General features: G+C 39.3%; 1 protein-coding gene across 1 annotated transcript in view; it reads right to left on the bottom strand.

Moving 5' to 3' along the window:
• Positions 1-1,311: 1,311 nt before the first annotated feature.
• LOC128688317 (DNA polymerase delta interacting protein 2) overlaps positions 1,312-13,114 on the bottom strand; it is a gene marked incomplete at its 3' end in the record, with an annotated part of 32,743 nt that continues 20,940 nt past the window's right edge. The window contains 3 exon segments of the mRNA XM_070081283.1: positions 1,312-1,517; positions 1,654-1,817; positions 11,117-11,294. Coding sequence (XP_069937384.1) covers positions 1,312-1,517; positions 1,654-1,817; positions 11,117-11,294 — 548 coding nt within the window.

The following is a 13,114-nucleotide window of genomic DNA, read 5'->3' as shown; positions in this document are numbered from 1 at the left end:
AGGGTTAGATGAATTTGGGAGGGCTATGTAAAAGAAAGAAATTAAAAGTGAACATAGGAAAGAGAAAGGTGGTGACGGTAACAAAAAATTTAGGTAATGGAAGATTGGAAAGAGGGTATATGGAGGAAGTGAATGGGTTCAGATATTTGGGAGCTGACTTGTCAGCAGATGGGTCTATGAAAGACAAGGTGAGCCATAGAACTAACAAGGGGGTAAAAAAGGCAGGCGGTGCAGTGAGGCATCTGTGGAGATAAAGAATGTTATCTATGGTGGAAAAAAAAAGAGAGAAATGTATGAAAGTATAGAGGTACAAATACTCTTATATGGGTGTGAAGCATTGGTTGTGAATGTTGCGGTGAGGAGGAGGCTGGAGGTAGTGGAGATGTTGTGTTTGAGGGCAATGTGTGGTAAATATTATGCAGAAAATTTATAGCTTGGAGATTAGGAGGGGTGAGGTTACTAAAAGTATTATCCAAAGGGCTGAGGAGGGGTTGATGAGGTGGTTTGGACATTTAGAGAGGGTGGAGTAAAATAAGATGGCTTTGAGGGTGTACAGTGAGTGCAGGCAAGTGGTTTTTATAGCTTGACATATTGCTGAATTGTGAGTATGGTAACATTTATGACAAGGTTCAGGAAACCGGTCAGCTGGACTCAAGTTTTGGAGGTGGGAATTATAGTGCCTGCACTCTGAAGGAGGGGTGGGGATACTTCAGTTTGGAGGTGCATCTAAACTAGTATCAGCATAAAATAGTAACATAGTAAAGTGATGATGAAGGTGTTCCGTCTTTTTCAGGCCACCCTACCTTGGTGGGAGATGGCTGGCATGCTTAAAAAAAAAAATCTCAAAAACAAATTGAGTAGGTTATACTTTTCATAGAAGAATGTCCAAGTTCTTCCATTAATAATAATTCTTTTGACTATGTTCTAAATTCAGCACAACTCATAATAGCTTGATACATGATATCAATCCTTGGTGTATGATATCAACCCCCACATCTTTGAGAGATGATACTAAATTTTACAAGTATTTTTAATGTACTGTGATTTCTCTAACAGTAAATCAGCATAGAAACTTGGAACATATTATAAGTCATGCTCTTGGAGTAAGTCAAAATACGGTACTTCAGACACTTCCCATATAGCTACTGTATTACTGCTACAACCACTACTGCTATGTGCATGATACAGATAATGAGCAGACAGCATTCGTGAGCTAGTCTGTCAATCAGTGTGTCTGTGCTCCTCTAGACCACAGTAGCAGAAAAACTTTGAGTTCACTTTGAAAAACAATAATTATAAAGACCAACATACCACATGTGTCCAGAAGGTGCCTGTAGGGAAACATGAGATGAATACTGGAAGGCTGGTTGCTGACTGGAGAGTACTGGCTCCTGTCCCACAACACCTCGACCACGTACTGTTTCTAAAGTCCCAGACAAACTGAATATGCGCCAATGTCTCTCTCTCAGCTGTACTGTTAAGTCTCCTAGGTTTTCTAAACGAATGCAATACCTCCACTGCAATCAACATAATGGATTTTAAAATTTAACAAAAATCACAATAAATAATACTAATATCAAAAACACTCAAATTATCCGTTACTCAATATTCAGTATGTAGTATATAAATGTGCCACAGAGAACACCAACTTACCCAATAAACATTAGCATTCTGTGATTCTCTACACCCCATATAAAAGGGTATAACAGTGACTCTAATATTCTCTGTAGTTTCCTTGTGCACATCTGAGAGCTCCAGCCATGGGTGGTTACGCTCCTGCCATGCCATCAGTGTTTCACGAGCACAAAATGGAGGATCTAAAAGTGCCATTATAAATAATCAATATACAGTTCAGTTTTTATACATCTTAATTTATGATTATATTTATTAGACTATTATAGGCAATAAGCTAATAAAAAAGCTAATTACTGTGCCTAAAATCTGTGGCCTGAAAACACCACCAAACTATAATTAAAATCTACCAAAATTTAGCATTATAAACAGTTTATAATAAGCCTAAAATAGAGTACAGTATGTAATACATAAACCAACTTTCTCTCAAAGGATTACAGAGCTAAACTTAGATCCCCCAAATTCATGGTCTATGTATTATTTACTTAGTATCAACATTAAATCAATAAATCTGAAACAAATACATGTACAGTTGTCGCTCCAAATTCATGAGTTTCCTTATTCCCAGATTATGATTACCTAACATGTTTACCGAGAGGCAGCATGCAAATAGGTGTAATTATCCAACACTTTCCAATGTACAGTATTTCCAGCACCCAAATATATTTTTATTATCGTCATTATTTCTTATGAATGTTAATAGTAACAAGATTAAAGTGATATACTAGAAATATGGTGTCTGAAACATGAAACCAAATCAAAACAAATTTTGCTGAACAGACTTAGCATTATTAGCTACTTCTAATTTTACAATACCTTCAAGAGTATAAACTCCTCTTAAATTTAGAATCGCAATTTTTTTTTTAAAACGTCAGCCGTTTCTCACTGAGGCAGGGTGACCCAAAAAGAAAGAAAAACACAAAAAGAAAGAAAAAACCTTCATCATCATCCAACACTTTCACTATCACTCATACATAATCACTATCTTTGCAGAGGCGCTCAGATACGACAGTTTAGATGTCCCTCCAAACTGCCAATATCCCAAACCCCTCCTTTAAAGTGCAGGCAGGCACTGTGCTTCCCACTTCCAGGGCTCAAGTCTAGCTAACTGGTTTCCCTGCATTCCTTCACAAAATATTACCTTGCTCACACTCCAACAGCTTGTCAGGTCCCAAAAACCATTCGTCTCTATTCACTCCTATTTAACACACTCACTCACGCTTGCTGGAAGTCCAAGCCCCTCGCCCACAAAACTTCCTTTACCCCCCTCCCTCCAACCTTTTCGAGGACGACCCCTACCTGCCTTCCTTCCTCTACAGATTAATACTCTCTCCAAGTCATTCTACTTTGTTCCATTCTCTCCAATTCTCTGTAAATGAGCAATCTACCATAATAATCCCTCTTCAGCCCTCCGACTAATACTAGTCACAAATATACGTACTTCAAATAAAACAAAATTCTGGACAACGATGGACAGTACTATATGGTACTGGAGTATTATACACCCATTTCATAGGTGTACTGGAGTAAGCCGTGATGCTTCAAACAGTGGAATGCTTCTGACAAGTCAATCTTTTGTTAAAGCATTTGTCCAATGTGCTCAAGATGTGGGGAAAAACTTGGGTTATGAAGGCATCACCTATAATTTTGGCCAGAGCCTGCTCAAAGCCATATTTTTGCTGGTAAGATTCCATGAAATTTTGTAATTCTTTTGTATTTTCTAAATATTTATTAACATCCAGTGCTGTGAATATGTCAGACATTCAAATAAACTAGTGCAACTTTAGTGTATAGTGTACTGCACTGTATCTGGAAGCAATACGAGTTTATCTTGTGCAAATCTCTAAATTACTTTTATTTTTGCTATTGAAAACTACTATTTCTTCATACATGGAGGGAATGGGGACAAAAGAGATTGTAAAAATTATAGAGGAATAAGTTTACTGAGTATACCAGGAGAAGTGTACGGTAGGGTCATAACTGAAAGAATTAGAGGTAAGACAGAATGCAGGATTGCGGATGAGCAAGAAGGTTTCAGAGTGGGTAGGGGATGTGTAGATCAAGTGTTTACATTGAAGCATATATGTGAACAGTATTTAGATAAAGGTAGGGAAGTTTTTATTGCATTTATGGATTTAGAAAAGGCATATGATAGAGTGGATAGGGGAGCAATGTGGCAGATGTTGCAAGTATATGGAATAGGTGGTAAGTTACTAAATGCTGTAAAGAGTTTTTATGAGGATAGTGAGGCTCAGGTTAGGGTGTGTAGAAGAGAGGGAGACTACTTCCCAGTAAAAGTAGGTCTTAGACAGGGATGTGTAATGTCACCATGGTTGTTTAATATATTTATAGATGGGGTTGTAAAAGAAGTAAATGCTAGGGTGTTCGGGAGAGGGGTGGGATTAAATTATGGGGAATCAACTACAAAATGGGAATTGACACAGTTACTTTTTGCTGATGATACTGTGCTTATGGGAGATTCTAAAGAAAAATTGCAAAGGTTAGTGGATGAGTCTGGGAGTGTGTGTAAAGGTAGAAAGTTGAAAGTGAACATAGAAAAGAGTAAGGTGATGAGGGTATCAAATAATTTAGATAAAGAAAAATTGGATATCAAATTGGGGAGGAGTATGGAAGAAGTGAATGTTTTCAGATACTTGGGAGTTGATGTGTCGGCAGATGGATTTATGAAGGATGAGGTTAATCACAGAATTGATGAGGTAAAAAAGGTGAGTGGTGCGTTGAGGTATATGTGGAGTCAAAAAACGTTATCTATGGAGGCAAATAAGGAAATGTATGAAAGCATAGTAGTACCAACACTCTTATATGGATGTGAAGCTTGGGTTGGGAATGCAGCAGCGAGGAGGCAGTTGGAGGCAGTGGAGATGTCCTGTCTAAGGGCAATGTGTGGTGTAAATATTATGCAGAAAATTCGGAGTGTGGAAATTAGTCAGAGGGCTGAAGAGGGGTTGTTGAGGTGGTTTGGTCATTTAGAGAGAATGGATCAAAGTAGAATGACATGGAGAGCATTTAAATCTGTAGGAGAAGGAAGGCAGGGTAGGGGTTGTCCTTGAAAAGGTTGGAAGGAAGGGGTAAGGGAGGTTTTTGGGCGAGGGGCTTGGACTTCCAGCAGGCGTGCATGAGCGTGTTCGATAGGAGTGAATGGAGACGAATGGTATTTGGGACCTGACGATCTGTTGGAGTGTGAGCAGGGTAATATTTAGTGAAGGGATTCAGGGAAACTGGTTATTTTTATATAGCCGGACTTGAGTCCTGGAAATGGGAAGTACAGTGGACCCTCGACCAACGATGGCATCGATTAACGATAAATCCGACTAGAGATACATTTTAACACAAAAATTTTGCCTCGACTAGCACTAAAAAACTCGACCAACACTATTCGTTCCGTCTGAGACGCGTCCACTTCTGGCCAGTGTTTACAAGCCAGCCAGCCACTGCAGTTGCTTCCAAGCATACAATCAGAACATTTCATATTATCACAGCCTTTTTAGTGAGTGCACCTGCAAAGTAAGTCACCATGGGCCCCAAGAAAGCTTCTAGTGCCAATCCTACAGCAAAAAGGTGAGAATTACTATGGATATGAAGAAAGAGATCATTGTTAAGTATGAAAGTGGAGTGCGTGTCTCTGAGCTGGCCAGGTTGTACACAAAACCCCAATCAACCATCGCTACTATTGTGGGCAAGAAAACGGCAATCAAGGAAGCTGTTCTTGCCAAAGGTGCAACTATGTTTTTGAAACTGAGATCGCAAGTACTCGAAGATGTTGAGAGACTGTTATTGGTGTGGATAAACGAAAAACAGATAGCAGGAGATAGCATCTCTCAAGCGATCATATGTGAAAAGGCTAGGAAGTTGCATGACGATTTAATTTAAAAAATGCCAGCAACTAGTGATGTGAGTGAATTTAAGGCCAGCAAAGGTTGGTTTGAGAGATTTAAAGGGAAGGGAAGTAACCCTGGAAAAGGACTTGCCACCTCAAGTCCTAATGGAAGGGGATTCCCCTTCTAAACACTAAGACCATCAACACACTCCCCTCCTCCCATCCCATCAATCATCACCAGATCTTCAATAAAGGCAAGTGTCATGTAACTGTGCATGTCTTCTTCAGTTTGTGTGTATTAAAATTAATATTTCATGTGGTAAAAACAATTTTTTTTTCATACTTTGGGGTGTCCTACACGGATTAATTTGATTTCCACTATTTCTTATGGGGAAAATTAACTTGACTAACGATAATTTTGACTAGCGATGAGCTCTCAGGAACGGATTAATAGTGTTAGTCGAGGGTCCACTGTACAATGCCTGCACTCTAAAGGAGGGGTTTCGGGATATTAGCAGTTTGGAGGGATATGTTGTGTATCTTTATACGTATATACTTCTAAATTGTTGTGTTCTGAGCACCTCTGCAAAAACAGTGATTATGTGAGAGGTGAAAGTGTTGAATGATGATGAAAGTATTTTCTTTTTGGGGATTTTCTTTCTTTTTTGGGTCACCCTGCCTCAGTGGGAGTCGGTCGACTTGCTGGAAAAAAAACAAAAAAAACATGGAGGACTTCCAGCAAGCGTGCCTGAGCGTGTTAGATAGGAGTGAATGGAGACAAATGGTATTTGGGACCTGACGAGCTGTTGGAGTGTGAGCAGGGTAATATTTAGTGAAGGGATTCAGGGAAACTGGTTATTTTTATATAGCCGGACTTGAGTCCTGGAAATGGGAAGTACAATGCCTGCACTTTAAAGGAGGGGTTTGGGATATTGGCAGTTTGGAGGGATATACTGTGTATTTTTTTATACGTATATACTTCTAAACTGTTGTATTCTGGGTACCTCTGCAAAAACAGTGATTACGTGTGAGTGAGGTGAAAGTGTTGAATGATGAAAATATTTTCTTTTTGGGGATTTTCTTTCTTTTTGGGTCACCCTGCCTCGGTGGGAGGCGGCTGACTTGTTGAAAAAAAAAAAAATGGATTATAATACAGTAGCTGCCCCTTGGAGTTTTAAGATAAATGAATTTTGTGTAAAAAAAAAAAATATGAAAGGATGCAGTGAGTACAATGAGAGACAACTCAATAATTGTAAAGGGACCAAGACTTTTCTACACCCTTCCTTCATACATAAGGGGGATTACCAAAAGACCTCTAGCTGTCTTCAAGAGGGTATGTGATAAGTTCTTCAAGTCAGCTCCTGATCAGCCAGACTGTGGTGCATATGGTAGACTGTGTGTGACTAGCATCAACAGCCTGGTTAATCAGGCCATCCACTGGAAGGCCTAGTCTCGGACCGGGCAGCAGGGGCACTGACCCCTGAAGAACTCCAGGTAACCTTCAGGTAAGAAAACTGAAGGCAACCCTTCAGTTCAGACAGGCTGCCATTAAATATAAGGTGTCAATGAGCATTATTATGGATTACATCAGCAGAGCTTAGACTAGAAGCCTAGCCTGTTACCAATTTGTGGGTTTGTTCTGGGATGGTGAAAAATATAGAATGAGCTCTACCTGTCAAGATGAATACTTCATGCAAGTGCAGTATTCTGTGGAAGAACTCAAAGCTAATGTTGATGGGGGAACTGTTAATAAAATATATATGCAAGATATATTTGAAAGTCTGTAAATGATGCTGATGATTAACCCTTTCAGGATTGAAGAATTAAAAATAAAAAAACTCATGAAACGATAGAGAATCTTTTTCCAAAGGTAATGAAACCAAAAATATGAAATTTGATGTTCAACTTATGGAATTACGCTCTCACAAAGTTAGCAGTCTCAGTGATATTTACGCATCAGTGATTTCGCCCACTTTGCACCCTATTTTTGGCCAATTCCATTGTTCCATTCGACCAAACCCTCAGCAATTTTGCTAGTATTCCTTCTATTCTATCAACTGAATACAAGAAACCACCCATTTACCTATTTCGACAACCTAATAAAGTAATCAGAAATCAGTAATTTGGCCAATTTCACACAAAACTAAAAAAATTGCAAATTTAAAAACTGGGTCCAGAATAAGCAATGGAGACATTCCTGGCCCTAAAAGAAAATATTCCTCCATTCCTTATTCACATCTCCAGGCCCCTCTTATATTATGCCTGCTTTCCATTTTGAATTTTTATTCACTCACAAAAATAGGTTAACTGTTATGCAGACTACTGCATTACTATAATAATTGTATAAATAATGTCAGTGTATTCCCAAATGCATATCAGACTAGCAAGCTGGACACATATTGGACAAATGATGTCATTTGTGTACTCTGGAATATCGGCAAAAGCTGAACATTTCTGCTACTTGGAGCTCAATTTCAAGCTACTTTCAGTCCTGACACCAATCAAAATCATCTCTATTTCTGTAAATATATCTTCCAGTCTATCAAACAAGACCAAGAAACTGAGCATACAACCATAAAAACCCTATGAAAATGTGCCACAAAGTCGCTGTTTTAAATCAAATATACAGTTGCAGTTCTCCTTATGTACTGTGTGCTCCAGAATTTTTTTTTATATGGTGCACACTTACTGCACGGGCCCATTTTCTCACATTTAGGCCCAAATTTACTGCTCACAGCTTATCTGAGTGAGCTGTGGTCATGGTGTTGTACTACAGGACCAACACTGGCTTCAAAGTCTTTATATAATGCAACCACACCGAAAGGGTTAAGCAACAAAACTCATTGACATAATACTAAACACAAAAGTTTCTATGATATTCAGTGTCCAATTTAGCATGTATAAGAGGACCTAAAATATGGAACCTTGCCAGAAGATTCCAGAGGCTCTCTATCTGCCAACCACTTCAAACATACTGTACTATTAAAAAACACCTCCTTACCTTAATGTTTTCATGACAACAATTTATTATGTTAAACAAATACTGAAACCCTGTCTGTCATCCAATATTGTCCCTGTTCTTGTTCCATCATTCCTTAAACTCTCATTTATTACAAGGCATTTTTTTTTTGTATCAATTCAGGTACTAACATTATCCATAATGAATCTTTAATTAGAATTTTTATTAAATCACTGAATACCTTCGATATAATATAAACTAGTATTCTTATGCTCATGTACTATACCTGTCTCTGTCTAGTAATTATAAATAACAAAAAAAGGCACAATACTGTGACTGGAACGATACACAAATAACCCGCACATAGAAGAGAGGAGCTTACGACGACGTTTCGGTCTGACTTGGACCATTTACAAAGTCACACTATCGAGAAGTAGAGTAGGATGGGTATATATAGGCGAGAAGTAGTGGTAGTGGTGGCGGCGGCAGCGACGGCAGCAGCAGCAGTGGAAGTGGAAGGAAGTAGTAGTGAGGAAGTAAGGAGGAGCCAGTCAAATACTAAGAGAGGGGAGCACTGCAAGGGAGCTAGATGCCCACAGAGGAAGAGCGAGAATACAGAGGTAGGGGGGGGAATAAAATAAATAATAAAGGAACAGAAAGATATTTACCTATGCTCTGACACAAACCAAATATGTCTGCTTGTAAAAAATGACTTTCAACAAATGGTTTCATAAAGTTTTTTTTTTTTTTTATCACACTGGCCGATTCCCACCAAGGCAGGGTGGCCCGAAAAAGAAAAACTTTCACCATCATTCACTCCATCACTGTCTTGCCAGAAGGGTGCTTTACACTACAGTTTTTAAACTGCAACATTAACACCCCTCCTTCAGAGTGCAGGCACTGTACTTCCCATCTCCAGGACTCAAATCCAGCCTGCCAGTTTCCCTGAACCCCTTCATAAATGTTACTTTGCTCACACTCCAACAGCACGTCAAGTATTAAAAACCATTTGTCTCCATTCACTCCTATCAAACACGCTCACGCATGCCTGCTGGAAGTCCAAGCCCCTCGCACACAAAACCTCCTTTACCCCCTCTCTCCAACCTTTCCTAGGCCGACCCCTACCCCGCCTTCCTTCCACTACAGACTGATACACTCTTGAAGTCATTCTGTTTCGCTCCATTCTCTCTACATGTCCGAACCACCTCAACAACCCTTCCTCAGCCCTCTGGACAACAGTTTTGGTAATCCTGCACCTCCTCCTAACTTCCAAACTACGAATTCTCTGCATTATATTCACACCACACATTGCCCTCAGACATGACATCTCCACTGCCTCCAGCCTTCTCCTCGCTGCAACATTCATCACCCATGCTTCACACCCATATAAGAGCGTTGGTAAAACTATACTCTCATACATTCCCCTCTTTGCCTCCAAGGACAAAGTTCTTTGTCTCCACAGACTCCTAAGTGCACCACTCACTCTTTTCCCCTCATCAATTCTATGATTCACCTCATCTTTCATAGACACATCCGCTGACACGTCCACTCCCAAATATCTGAATACATTCACCTCCTCCATACTCTCTCCCTCCAATCTGATATTCAATCTTTCATCACCTAATCTTTTTGTTATCCTCATAACCTTACTCTTTCCTGTATTCACCTTTAATTTTCTTCTTTTGCACACCCTACCAAATTCATCCACCAATCTCTGCAACTTCTCTTCAGAATCTCCCAAGAGCACAGTGTCATCAGCAAAGAGCAGCTGTGACAACTCCCACTTTGTGTGTGATTCTTTATCTTTTAACTCCACGCCTCTTGCCAAGACCCTCGCATTTACTTCTCTTACAACCCCATCTATAAATATATTAAACAACCACGGTGACATCACACATCCTTGTCTAAGGCCTACTTTTACTGGGAAATAATTTCCCTCTTTCCTACATACTCTAACTTGAGCCTCACTATCCTCGTAAAAACTCTTCACTGCTTTCAGTAACCTACCTCCTACACCATACACTTGCAACATCTGCCACATTGCCCCCCTATCCACCCTGTCATACGCCTTTTCCAAATCCATAAATGCCACAAAGACCTCTTTAGCCTTATCTAAATACTGTTCACTTATATGTTTCACTGTAAACACCTGGTCCACACACCCCCTACCTTTCCTAAAGCCTCCTTGTTCATCTGCTATCCTATTCTCTGTCTTACTCTTAATTCTTTCAATAATAACTCTACCATACACTTTACCAGGTATACTCAGCAGACTTATCCCCCTATAATTTTTGCACTCTCTTTTATCCCCTTTGCCTTTATACAAAGGAACTATGCATGCTCTCTGCCAATCCCTAGGTACCTTACCCTCTTCCATACATTTATTAAATAATTGCACCAACCACTCCAAAACTATATCCCCACCTGCTTTTAACATTTCTATCTTTATCCCATCAATCCCGGCTGCCTTACCCCCTTTCATTTTACCTACTGCCTCACGAACTTCCCCCACACTCACAACTGGCTCTTCCTCATTCCTACAAGATGTTATTCCTCCTTGTCCTATACACGAAATCACATACACAAATCATCTTCACACTCTCCTCATAAAAAGGCAAACATAAAAAAAAAATACATGAGCACATCTACTCATCATGTAACATATCTGCAAAATAATTTAAGCTAACCTTTCTCAGCAGCATATATAAGAAACTTATCAAACAAATCATGTCTGATAGGTCTCTTACTTACTGCAACATATGGCATTACATCTTCATGTCCAATGTAGTCTAATCCTGGCACGGCATACAGTGTTCTGCCATTATCTTGATTACCCAAGAATGTAACAGCTTCAGTTTGGGCTCTCTGTAAACAATAAATGAAACTGTTATACTTACCACTGTGTCTGAATTAGATATTGTTATATTATTTGCAAGCAGTTGGCTATTTAGTGTATCATTCCCTGGACTTCTACAGGAAATTACCTGGTTCCATAGGCATACTCCCTCCCATGGAAAAAAGGGGAAATATTGTTAACCCCGATGATGCCATGAGCCATAATGGCTAGTACTTTCTGTATGTATCAGGAAGGTCTGAAATGACAGAGATACTCTCATAAGTTTTTCCTGCATGGAAACACCTGACTTGCCAGGTCCCCTCACCTGGAACTTGGAACTTACACTGGCTCATTTGTAATAAAGTGCTGCTAAGGGTGTATTACATGATCACAAACTTGTCTGTATACTTATGATCTCGGTCAGAAAACCTCATTTAATACAATGTACGAATGAGTGGTCACTGCACGCATCAACATTTTCCAGGCTAACAACCAATCATAGCTGCCAGCTATCAATTAAACCATATAATAACACACATATGCAACAGTTAGGTATCTTTATTTCGAAACGTTTCGCCTACACAGTAGGCTTCTTCAGTCGAGTACAGAAAAGTTGATAGAAGCAGAAGATACTTGAAGACGATGTAATCAGTCCATCACCCTTAAAGTTTTGAGGTGGTCAGTCCCTCAGTCTGGAGAAGAGCATTGTTCCGTTGTCTGAAACAATATGAAGTTGAATGACAGAATGGGGCCTTATATAGTGCCAGGAGGTGAGACGTCTCACCTCCTGGCACTATATAAGGCCCCATTCTGTCATTTCAACTTCATATTGTTTCAGACAACGGAACAATGCTCTTCTCCAGACTGAGGGACTGACCACCTCAAAACTTTAAGGGTGATGGACTGATTACATCGTCTTCAAGTATCTTCTGCTTCTATCAACTTTTCTGTACTCGACTGAAGAAGCCTACTGTGTAGGCGAAATGTTTCGAAATAAAGATACCTAACTGTTGCATATGTGTCTTACCTAACAATCTGTCGGTATTTTATACCATTTTAATGTTCATATAATAACAGTTCATAAGCAAATAAAACTTAACACTACAGAGCTCTTAATTCTTCCTCATAGAATATGGCCTATTAATACAGGTAATTATCTTTCAAGTGTGTGAAAAAGACATCTGCTGAAAACTGGAACTTCAGAATTACACCATACCAATTGATGTGGGTTTGGTGGGTTCCTACTTGTTTGGTACAATTAGTCATGTGTTGTTACATGACCTGTAAAATTTTTGGAGATTGTTTTTCTTTTGTTTTTATGTCAGATACAACGATGTATATGAATTTCAGTGAACAATCACCTTTTGCACAACACAAAAGGGGGTAAAGCAGCATGAACTGACGGGATTATGACAGAAATGGTAAAAGCATGGGGGGTGATATGGGGTTGGAATGGTTGGTATTTTTGTTTAATAAATGTATAGAATAGGGGAAGGTACCTAGGGATTGGCAAAGAGCATGTATAGTTCCTTTACATAAAGGGAAGGGGGACAAAAGAGATTGTAAAAATTATAGAGGAATAAGTTTACCGAGTATACCAGGAAAAGTGTATGGCAGGGTTATTATTGAAAGAATTAGAGGTAAGACAGAGTAGGATTGTGGATGAGCAAGGAGGCTTTAGAGTGGGTAGGGGATGTGTAAATCAAGTGTTTACATTGCAGCATATATGTGAACAGTTTTCATTGCATTTATGGATTTAGAAAAGGCATATGATAGAGTGGATAGGGGAGCAATGTGGCAGATGTTGCAAGTATGTGGAATAGGTAGTAAGTTACTAAATGCTGTAAAG

The sequence above is a fragment of the Cherax quadricarinatus genome, unplaced genomic scaffold (assembly GCF_038502225.1).
Source record: "Cherax quadricarinatus isolate ZL_2023a unplaced genomic scaffold, ASM3850222v1 Contig2192, whole genome shotgun sequence".
In the NCBI taxonomy this organism is placed as follows: domain Eukaryota; kingdom Metazoa; phylum Arthropoda; class Malacostraca; order Decapoda; family Parastacidae; genus Cherax; species Cherax quadricarinatus.
Note: the sequence above shows the minus strand (reverse complement) of the source record. Positions and strands in the feature narration are given on the sequence as shown.